Source organism: Calidris pugnax, unplaced genomic scaffold (assembly GCF_001431845.1).
Source record: "Calidris pugnax isolate Ruff unplaced genomic scaffold, ASM143184v1 scaffold425, whole genome shotgun sequence".
Classification (NCBI taxonomy): Eukaryota; Metazoa; Chordata; class Aves; order Charadriiformes; family Scolopacidae; genus Calidris; species Calidris pugnax.
In genome coordinates this window covers 497,886-508,418 of record NW_015091137.1, presented here as the reverse complement: position 1 = coordinate 508,418, position 10,533 = coordinate 497,886, and the positions used below count along the sequence as shown (strand labels likewise).

The following is a 10,533-nucleotide window of genomic DNA, read 5'->3' as shown; positions in this document are numbered from 1 at the left end:
ATCCGCACGGGTCTCGCAGCGCGGCCCCGGGGCGCCCGGCCGCGACCCCCCTCCCGCGGCGGCGGTACCTGGGGCGGGGAGCGGAGCGGACCTTCCCCCGCCTCCGGACCCCTCCGGGCCCCCGCCCCCGCCGGGCTCCCCCGGTGCCTCTGGAGCCCGGCGCTTCCCTCGTGGGCAGCGCTGATCGCCCTGTGACCGCCGCCTCGTCCGGCCGCTGCTCCGCCGGTGTGTGCCTTAGGAGCGCTGTGGTGTGCAGGCGGCCCTGTCAGCACCGGGCTCTCCCTGTCCCCCCTGTTTCCCCGCCGTGTTTCCCTGGCGAGCGCAGCTTTGTTCCTCCGGAGCGCAGTAGGTAACACTTCGGAAGGCCTCGGAGCGAGCACTCTGTTTCCCCGGAGCCTTCCGTCCGGGAAAGCCCAAATTAGCGCCGGCTGCTCCAGTCCCTGGCCGGGGGCTCTACGTGCTGCAAAGGGGCTGGCTCGGTGCTGTTTGTATTTAAAAAATACAATAAAAATTGTGTATCTTGCTAATTTGGCAGTCCAGGGTGCAGTTCAGGTTGCTCTGCTGCTTTCAACAAGTTGCTCATCGTGTTGGAGTGATATTTTTTAAAGAAAAATCTTCAGCATGTGAGTGTGAGACCATACACTCTAATGCCAAAAATCAGTTTGTTGTCAGCTGTCTTTGCTCTGTTTCCTAGAAAAGCTCATTTAGTGTGTGTTTTACAAAAAGCTGTAATTTTAATGTAAAATTTTAGTGTAGCCTGTGAGTCTTAATTATCCGTTGTCATCTGAAGATCTTGGTGCATGATCTTGTCCTGTGAAAGCTGCCTCCTCTTGGAACTTCCTCAGCTGCCTCTCAAACAGTTCTAGGTTTTTGCCCAGCTGGCAGTGAGCGGCCTCTTGGGCTACAGGCTCCTCAGCTCCTCCTGCCCAGAACCATACGTGGCTCTGCTTTTCAAGTGATCCCCTCGGAATAAGTTGCGTTGTTAAAACATGCAAGGAGTTTGTATGGGAAACACTGTTTTGGAAAACAACCCAGAGGTTTTATGCTGCTTAATTTTTCCCCTTACTGTGTAGGAATTAACCCATTCTGGTGTAAAAAGTAATTTTTATGGAAGGCGTTGCCTGTTCTTTTGGAAATGAGAAAAATTTTAGTCCCGTACTGAAGTTTGACACAGGAGAAGAGGCTGGAGCTGAGTGTATGGTAACGTGTCCAGGGGTGTGTGGGAACTGGAGGTTTGTCGCACATTTCTTCAATAAAAATTGTTAAATACTGTTGGTGCTTGTTTTGGGTGGTGTTTGTTATCAAGCGGGTAACAACAATATTCCAGGAATCGATGATTCTTGGCAAATAAAAAAGCTCTTCCTGCTGGATAATTTTGTACACTATCCCCTGTTAAAGTTACTTTATGTAAAACATTTCCTGTGTTGAGGCCCAGCAGAGGAACAGGAAGTGAGAGAAATTGCTCTGGGGTAAGTTCGAGAGTTTTGGAAACTTGGGAGATTCCCTGTTCTTACTCTGCTTTACTGGAAAAAACGTTTGTTAAGGTTATGAAAATCACTGGGTTAAGGTATGTATTTTAAGTGATGAAATGTGGACTCATAGAATATTTAGTGATTCTAATAGAGTGATTGTGATCCTTTAAACTGCTCCGTGCAGATGGGTTTAATTAGTTCATTACTGCTGGCCCTCTAAGTGCAGCAGAACCCATCTGTCCTCGGTGGGGCTGCGGGGCCCGTTCCTCTGTAGGGAGCTCCTCGGGAGCGGCGCGGGGCCGTGGGGCGGCTGCGCTGACATGGCAGCTCCTCTGGAGGAGGAAGTACCAGGGGCTGAGCCGGCTCCTGCTCGTTACGGCCGGTTCGGGGAGTGGTGGAACAGGAGTGACTTCATCAGACCGAGCAGGGCTCAGTGCCTTGAAAGCCATGAATTGTCGCAGGAGGGTAGGGAAGGAGCAACTGGTAAATACAAGTTCTCTGGTGTTAAATCACTTTGTGGAAGTGTTCTCCAGTACTTCAGATTTCATATTGCTGGTTTAGAATTGCTGCCGGGCCGTCTGCTTCCCTCCCGTGGTTCCTTAAAGCTGCCCCGGGTCTGGTCCCCAGGCACTTCTGGGTCCCGTGCTCGGAAAGAATGGTGAGCTCTTTGAAAGATAAGGGTTGAAATGGGAAGTGTGGCATATACATCAATCTAAAATCATCATTTCTGCTCTTATTTTTACACTGCTGCTTTAGAGTGGTTTGGAGTTTATAAAAAAGCTTTATCTTCAATGTGCAGAGGTATAGACAAGTCATTCTGATGCCCCCAGTGACAGAAGCTGCTCTCGGTAGCTGTGTGTGATGGTCACGCTGGCGAGAGCCAGTTGATGATCATTTCTGCTCTTATTTTTACACTGCTGCTTTAGAGTGGTTTGGAGTTTATAAAAAAGCTTTATCTTCAATGTGCAGAGGTATAGACAAGTCATTCTGATGCCCCCAGTGACAGAAGCTGCTCTCGGTAGCTGTGTGTGATGGTCACGCTGGCGAGAGCCGGTTGATGGCAAGGGACCTTTCAGATCATCTAGTCCAACCACCTCGAGAGCTCTGTGAGAGCTGGTACGAGCTGCTGGAGGTGCAGTGAACACCATTTTCATGCTACGTATTCAGGAAGTCTCACTTGAGGAGGTTTAAGCATATGTGGTAGAGCTTAATATCTGGTTTTTCCTTCAGATCTGCGTTAGGGGAAAAGTACTGTTTGTTTTCCAAAAAAGAACAGATGAGGAATGTCATGTAGAGATGTGCCCTGCCTGGTCTCCCCCTTTCTCCTGGCACGCTGGTACCTGGCCCTGGTGGGGCTGGGGGCTGCCCTCCTGGCACAGCCCCTTCCCCCGGGGCTCCAGCGTTACTGGTTGTGAGTGGAAATTCTGCAGGAGAGAGCCCCTTCCAGCCTGGCAGAGCGTGCGCCTTCCGGCAGAAGGTGGTTAAAGTTGGAGAAGTGGCTGTTGGTGATGGAGTCGACTCCTGACACTTTGCTGGGGGTTAGTCAGAGGTGGTGCTGGGATCCTGTCCCTTTCCCTGAGGAATGCTGGGCTGTAACTGGGTTTGGTCTCAGTCCCCGGGGCTCACAAGCTCTGCTGTAGGAGGTGGCAGAGCTGCAGATTTCTAGCACTGCTGGGTCTTGGGTCTCCACCATCACCATCTAATATTTTTCCTTTGTATGAACTGTCCTTGGCTCACTTGCAAAGACAACTGTGCACTTTGACTTGCTTTTTTCTTACTACTGTAAACTACGCTGGATATTTGTGGCAAACCTATCTAACTTTTTTAATCCTTTTCTTTCTTTTTTCTACAGCATTGTCCAAGATATAACAGTTGGTACAAAGGTAGGCACTTCTCACTTTTTCTCTCTTTTTACACTGCTCAGCATCTGACCTAGTTTTAGCCTCACCAAATGCAGATCTTCACCTTTAAAGGGTTATTTCTGGTACCATGTAAATTGGTTTTAACCAGAAAGTAATTTAGTTTCACGTGCATTTAAAACTTTGATTATGGCTCAGCATTAGCTCTTGGCATTTAGACATGATTATAAACTGTCAGAAAAGAACTTTACTGCATTTAGAAACAGCCCCTTCCCCTACTAAAATGCCAAGCCCTGCTCGTTATGTGTGTGCTAGACAATGCTTCTCAATGGAGAAATTGGGCCTTGCTTTTTTGAGAACTCTATTTCCTTTGTTGATGTGAATTCCTGTTTAGTTATATGTCAAAAATCCTTCTGCCACAAAAAATGGAGTGTTTAGCTGTTGATTTTTATCTCTTGCGAGTACAGTAAATATGACCTTTACCCTTCTAGTCTCAGGTTTTGAAAATGCAGACTTAGCCCTGAAACTCAAAGTGCTGACAGGAGCCTCCTTATCTGCCGTGCCTGGTCGGAGGCTGTTGTGTCCATGGGATAAAAGCTCATTCCTGTGAAATGCTGAACTGGAATGTGCAGGACAGACTGGCACTCCTTCCTGCATTAAAGGTTTTTCACTGTACTGCCTGGACACTGTAGCTCATGCTCTGGGATCAGGAGCACAGTAAGTTCAGCCCCGCGAGTTCTTTTCATTAGATAGCGTGTGTGTGAATGTGGGCCCTCACAGTAGCACTGACAGCTTTTTAATGGCCCTGGTTGTGTGGTCTCCAGTATTAAGGCAGAAGTAGGGTTGTGTGTGGCCGCTGGAACAGGCTGGTGCAGGGATGCAGTGTGTGATAGCACTGGTGTGTGGTAGAGTCATGGGAGAAGTGGGAGTGTAAGAGAGAATTTGCTCCTCAACAGCAAGTGGTTTTTCATACTGGAAGTACAAGATGAGCTGTGGCTGCTGTTGAGTGCAGGCATGCTTGTTAGTGCTTTAGGGCTTCTGAGAAGCATTGAACACCTGAAGAGGCTCTCTTTAATGGCTATAGGGGAAAGGTTCTTCTAACTCTTCCTCGTATGAGAATCTGAAGTTTGAATTAAAGGTAGTGCCACGATAGTGTCTGGTTCTGGCTGAGAACACTGACTGCTCCAGGGGTTCAGTTTGCCATCAGAGAAGGAGGAGGAGGAGGAACGGCTTCAGCCTGGGCACTAAGGTTGGTCACTAGTTTGTAGCCATTATAAAAAGTGGACTAAGTAATTCCTTGACCACTGTAGGGCAGTTTGATACATCTAGTAATGGGATTAATCCAGGTAAAAGTCCCCTCAGTTGGTTTTAACAATATATAATTTGCAGCTTTAGGTTTGTGCAACTTTAAGAAGTAGTTTTGCATAACTGAACTTGACCAGGAAGCTTCTGAAACTGTAATTGTAGTCCTCAGTGAATCTTGAAAAGCTTCAGGATGTGGGATTGCATGCCTCATCGCTCCCATCTGGGGGTGGTTTCAGCCTCTCCTGCTCTATGGGCAGACGTCTCAAACGAGGATTGGGAGAAATCCCATCCCAGTGCTTTGGTTCCCAGTGCAGGACGGAGCTGTAACCACAGCTATGCCAGCCGTGCAGTGGGGTGGGGACTGGTGAGACAAAACCCTGCAGCAAAAATGAGGTTTCTTGTCAAGTCAGATGAGGCAGGTTTTGAGAGAGTTGAATCCAAATTTAAAGAGTGGCAGAAGCAAAAAGGAAAGTTAAAGCATCTTGATAAAGGTAAGTTTTAAAATTCTTTTCAACGTAACCGTGTTATCTGATTATGTTTAACTAAGACATTGAATGTGCCAGTCTAGATCGTGTACTAGAAGCATGTTCTTTAATGCTGTGATAGATGTGTGGGGGTAAGTTAGTCCTGTTTGCACAAAGCTGGGGACTTAAGTGATGGCTTTTCTTTGCCTGTGTCCCCTGTGTTGCTGAGTGTGGGTCAGCTCCCTCCTGCTTCCTCCTGCTCTGGCTGCAGGGCTCTTGCACTGAGAGGTACAGGTGGCTCTGTTTCACAAAACCGTGTCATCAGATCCTCTATCAATTGCTTCTTAAAAATACTTTCCTCTGTGGTTTGTGTAAAACCTCACTGGCTGCAGCTCTTCTGAAGTTTTGGTGTTGCTTCCATTTCAACCTCTTTCCCTTTGGTTTGCCAGGAAGGAGTTTGAAGGGGCTGCAGAAGGTTTCTTTAGTATCCCAGAAAAGTGTTTCAGTGTTGTCTCTGCTGAAATAACTGCAGTGATTGAGTGTTGTCCATCCGTCAGCGCTTGTTTGATCCCTGGGGCATCACTGAAATAACTTTGTGGATTAACAGATTCCCCCCCTTCAGAAGCAGATGCTCTTTATAATTGCTTGATAATTTCAAATAATGCTGTGGAGCTGCAGCGTTGTGATCTTCTGACTTCATAAAACCTAGTTGAGGAAGGAGATTCATGTGGAGATAAAACTACTTTGTTGGTGTCAGTTCTGAAAGCTGTGCTTACAGGAGAGCATGCTGGCTAAGCTTCTACATTAGACAGGAAAATTGGAGCTGGAAAATTGCTTTTAAACTGAGGTGTGGACTTATTCATTCTTGCCATGGATGTACAAAGAGGGCAGGAGCAGTGCTCCAGCTGGTTTGATAAGGTATTAGAAGATTGCAGTCCTCAAAAGCTGTCAGCTCTGAAACACCAGTGGAGCTTTTCAATGTCCTCTTCGTGACTGGAACGTCCCAAAGCTGAAGAATTCTCAGACAAGTAGGAAAAGTGCCTGTAACAAAAAATGCTGAGGAAATGCTTATCAATGCTTATAAGTATCTAGAGGGTGGATTGAAGGAGGAGGCAGCCAGACTCTTCTCAGTGGTTGCCAGTGACAGGACAAGGGGCAACAGGCACAAGTTGGAACGTAGGAGATTCCACTCAAATATGAGAAAAAACCTCTTCACGATGAGGGTGACAGAGCCCTGGAACAGGCTGCCCAGGGAGATATTGGAGTCCCCTTCTTTGGAGACTTTCAAGACCTGCCTGGATGCTCCTGAGTAACATGCTCTAGCTTTAGGCAATCCTGCTTCAGCAGGGGAGTTGGACTAGATGATCTCTACGGTCCCTTCCAACTCTAAAAATTCAGTGAAATGATCAGAGAGAACTTGCAATGGCCTCTTGGTTGGATTCCTGCTGTAGGTGGTCCTGGCTGCGGGGTCTCACTATGAGATCCAGGACTTTGTGAGGGTATGGATCAGTTTGCTCTACTTTGTTGTTTGAAAAGGCAGGGTGCTGGCGCTTTTTGTGGATTTTCTCACATCCGTAGTTTACATACTAAGGGTACTCACACCCACTTCCATTGATCGCCCCAAGATCTCTGTTGTATTTAGGTTCTGTAACTCCACAAGTCCCGGGAAGCTCTCACAGCTCACTCGACACCACACGGCCCCGTTTCTGTCCAGGATGGTGACTGTCGTGGCCGTGCCCGGGCTTCGCGTTCAGCTTCTCCACAGGCGCTTCAGTTTAAAGAGTGTGGATTTGTTTAGGAAGCTCATTACAGCCTTGGTATGGGGCTCTGGATGCACAGCCTTCTGGAATGTCCTGCAGATTAGAAACACATGATTTAAGTCTTAGTTCTTACCATAATTTCATTGGTGTCTGAAAAGGAAGGAAGTATGGCCTTAAGATGGAGGCACTGTATGTGAGCTCCTAGGTGCTGGGTCTGACCTCTGTACTTAGCTCTTAGAAGTCATTTGATCAAGATTCTGTATCTCCTTTCCCTTTAATTTGCCAAGATATCACTGTCTCTTTGGGCTGTAATGGCCTCTGAGCAGGACTGACTTACTAGGATGAGTATGAACTATTACTCTTTAAAGTTGCACTTCAGGCATTGAAAAAGACTCAGAATGGTTTAGCTGTGGAATAATCTTGTTGTTCCTTGGTTAAGTTGGGGTTTTTTTGAAAGAGGATGCTTCTAGGAAAAAAAAAAAGTATCCTTCTGTGGCATTTGAGAAGTTAATTTTTAAAGCAGGGTTTGCTGAGTGTGATGCAGGCTGACTGCATAGAAGTGATTTGCGACCAAGCCAGGATCTTTGCCATGGGAACAGTAATTATGGCTGCGGGCAGCGGGCCAGGAATGTTGTGAGGAAATTCCAGTCCCCTCCTATGGCTTTAGTGAGAGGCTGCAACAAGCTGGCTCTTGTGGCCTCCCCGGGCGTGATCACACATGTGGGCCACATGGCGCTGGGGAGGGCCGTGTCCGCGGGCAGCGGGTACCCGTCCTGCGCGGGGCGATCGGTGCTGCCCCGGCTGGGCTGGGGAAGCTCTTCAGTTCTGTGTGAAGTTGAACAGGAATTTAGGTGATGGGCAGGGTCGGTGCCCCGGGCTGAGCTGTGCAGGGGCACAGGGCAGTGTCTCCATCACACCCCTGTGGAGGCTGCCTCGAACTGCCTGCACTGGGAAGGGAAACGAGGCGAAAATGAAATTGGGTGGGACTTTCTAGCAAATGATCAGTTAATGAAATGGTTGTAGAAAATATTCTGCTTTAGCCTCAGGCCTACTTTGCCCTCAGTCTGTGAGGATTTAAAAAAAAAAGGCAAAATATTTAACATACATAAATTTATTCAACCTTATCTTTTTAATCCCATGAGTGTAAGGATAGACTTGTCTCTGGGTCGCTGGCACCCCTTTCAAGTATTGTCAGACTAGAAGGTGTAGACGTGCTGGTGCCACGTTTGTCATCTCACAGCAGCAAGAAGAGCAGACGTTCCTCATTGCTGAGCCCTGGGTGCTGCCGGTGTGGCTGTCTGTCTGTCAGGCTGCCTGTGAGAAGCTGCTGAACACCGTGCTGAGTTCAGCAGTGTGTGTTGGTGATCCCCAGTGATTGCTCCGTGTTTGCCAAAGGAGATTGTAGTTATTACACAACCGCAATTTAGATGAGATTGAATTAGTGTGGAGTTCCCTCTGAACCTGCGTCTTCCATTTGCCGTTTTTACAGATTTGGGCACAAAGTGTTCTTTTGAGGCTCCGTTTCCCCAGGTGACTCACGCCGCGGGGTTTCTCTGGTGGTGTTTGTGCTGAGCTTCACGGGCCCGTGCGCTGCGGTGATTTCAGCTCAAGGTTGGCAGGGGAGGGCGTTCGGGGAGGGCTGGGTGTGTGCTGCCCTCAGCCAGAAGGGCTGCGTGACTCTGGCGCTGGAGCCGAGGAATTTGGGGCTGGTAAAAGCGGCCGCACCTTCTCTCCGCTCCCAGGGCGGTTTGTTTGGCGGGGAGTCTCCATGGTGAGGAGGAGGAGGTGAGTGGGCTGCGGATCCGGCTCCGCTCCCCAGCAGCGTGTGCTCCAGCTTGAAATGCAGCTTATTGCGACATCTCCCACTGCCTGGTGTGAGCAATCGCCTTGGTGTGGTGCTGGAGCTCCTGCTGGCTCTTAGGAACTCAAAAATCTATGTATGTACTGCAGGGCTGGTGCCGGCTCTGGTGGCAGTACGTGTGGCAGGAAGGTTTTCCTGAGCATTGAATTCTTTGCAATGCTCTGACCAGCTAACCCAGTTTCAAAGATGCTAAAAGTGTTTAGAAAGTTCTTAAAAAGTTTTACTAAACTTTCTAAAGTTCAGAAAGCCTCAGGTGGAAGATGACACGTGTTTGCTGGCCCCGGCTGAGCAGCAGAGTTTAAAACCCAAGTATGTAGGATCCGAGGCTGCTGCAGCCGCGCCGGGTCGGTGAAACGCTGTTGGCTGGGTCTGGCCTGATAAATGACACGGGGGTTCTGTATTTGAATTGGTACGTAAAAATCAGTCCTCAGCAATTTGGGGAACTAAATTGATTTCCGCCCTTATTTTTGGTTCCAATCAGATGATAAATTGCATGTCTCAATCGGGGGCAGAGCAGTGGCACACGGGGCTCTGCAGCCACCCCGGGCGCTGCCGTCCTCGGGGGTGAGATGTGGTCCTGTGTGTCCTGACTGTACTAGGACTGAAGGAGGACACAGTTGTATTGTGTGTCCTTCAGAGATGTTGTCTCAAAAAAGTAGACTCACACTCTCTGTTTGTGACCCAAATTGGAATGTTTCTTTTCACACTGCTCTGCCTTCCAATGCCTGAAGAGTGCCAGAGGCAGGGAGAGGGGCACGGGTGGAGTGACGTGAGGGAGCCTTCTGTGGAGACAAGGAAAACTGGCATCCTTCTTCCTGGTAGGTTAAATTTAGTTCCATTCCTGGCTCTTGAATCTCTCAGCAGAAAATGTTGGAATGTAACATGAGTGTGAATGATGATGTCATCAGCCTGGATTTCTTACTAGTTTCTTCACAAAGTGATTAGAGCCATGAACTGAAGTATCAAAGCACATTCCTGCCTTCCTCTGGGACCCAACTCAGACAGAGCCCTTGAAGCCTACTTCAGAGAACAGCAATGCTTTTTGTGCTTCAGGGCTTTTTTTTTTTTTGCTGGCTTTATCAGAGCAGAGGGTTTGTGTGAGCTGCTCAACAGTTTGTGTGTCTTTGTGCTTGTCAGATATTATGGTGGTCTTCCACTGCCTCCAAAACCTCTTCACAAATGCAGGGACAGCGGAGCAGAGGAGCTTGGCCTGGCAGAGTTACAGCTTCTAGCAGAGGGTTTTGTCTGAACTTCAGAAAAGCAGACCAGCCCAGGTTTTGTCCTGGTTTGTTTCCAGAGGGGTTTACACGTGCAGCTGTGGTACCCACTTAGCTTTTTGGGAGTGGGTGTTAGCTGATGGCTGTTGTGCTGCCTCAGCTGCCTTTTCCCTGGGGACCGGGGGGGATACTCTGTCCTCGGTCAGAGTGAGGTGCTCCGTGTCCGAAAGCTGCTGCTGTGCAGGATTTCCTCGCTGAGCCAGGGAAGGAGAGTTTCTGTAGCTCAGTGGCCTTTCCAGCCCGTCCCCTTCCTTCCCATGTGCACTTTTTGCTGTTGCTTTAATTTTGCTTCTTCCCTGTAACACTTGTTGCATTCTGAAAAGTGATTGTTACCATGTCCTATCACCTGCTTGGCTTGAAATGAGTCTTTTTATGGTGGTTTAGTTTGTGTTTGTTCCTGGCCTTTTGCGCAGGCGGAATGCAGCTGATTTATTGTAATCCATTTAAAATAAGTGCCTGGATTTTAAGTAGATAAAGGATTACATGGGGCAGCTGAGAATTTCTGTGGGACTTCTAGGTGTGCTGGGAGAAGCCG

General features: G+C 48.5%; 1 protein-coding gene across 2 annotated transcripts in view; it reads left to right on the top strand.

Annotated features, from left to right (window-relative positions):
* The window catches only part of PTBP1 (polypyrimidine tract binding protein 1), a 30,150-nt gene that overhangs the window by 575 nt on the left and 19,042 nt on the right, over window positions 1-10,533 (top strand). Inside the window, exon 2 of one of the 2 annotated variants that reach the window (XM_014958612.1) lies at window positions 3,325-3,355. The exons of the other annotated variant lie outside the window; for it this stretch is intronic. Coding sequence (XP_014814098.1) covers window positions 3,325-3,355 — 31 coding nt within the window. The remainder of the gene's footprint in view (window positions 1-3,324; window positions 3,356-10,533) is intronic. 2 annotated transcript variants of the gene reach the window in all.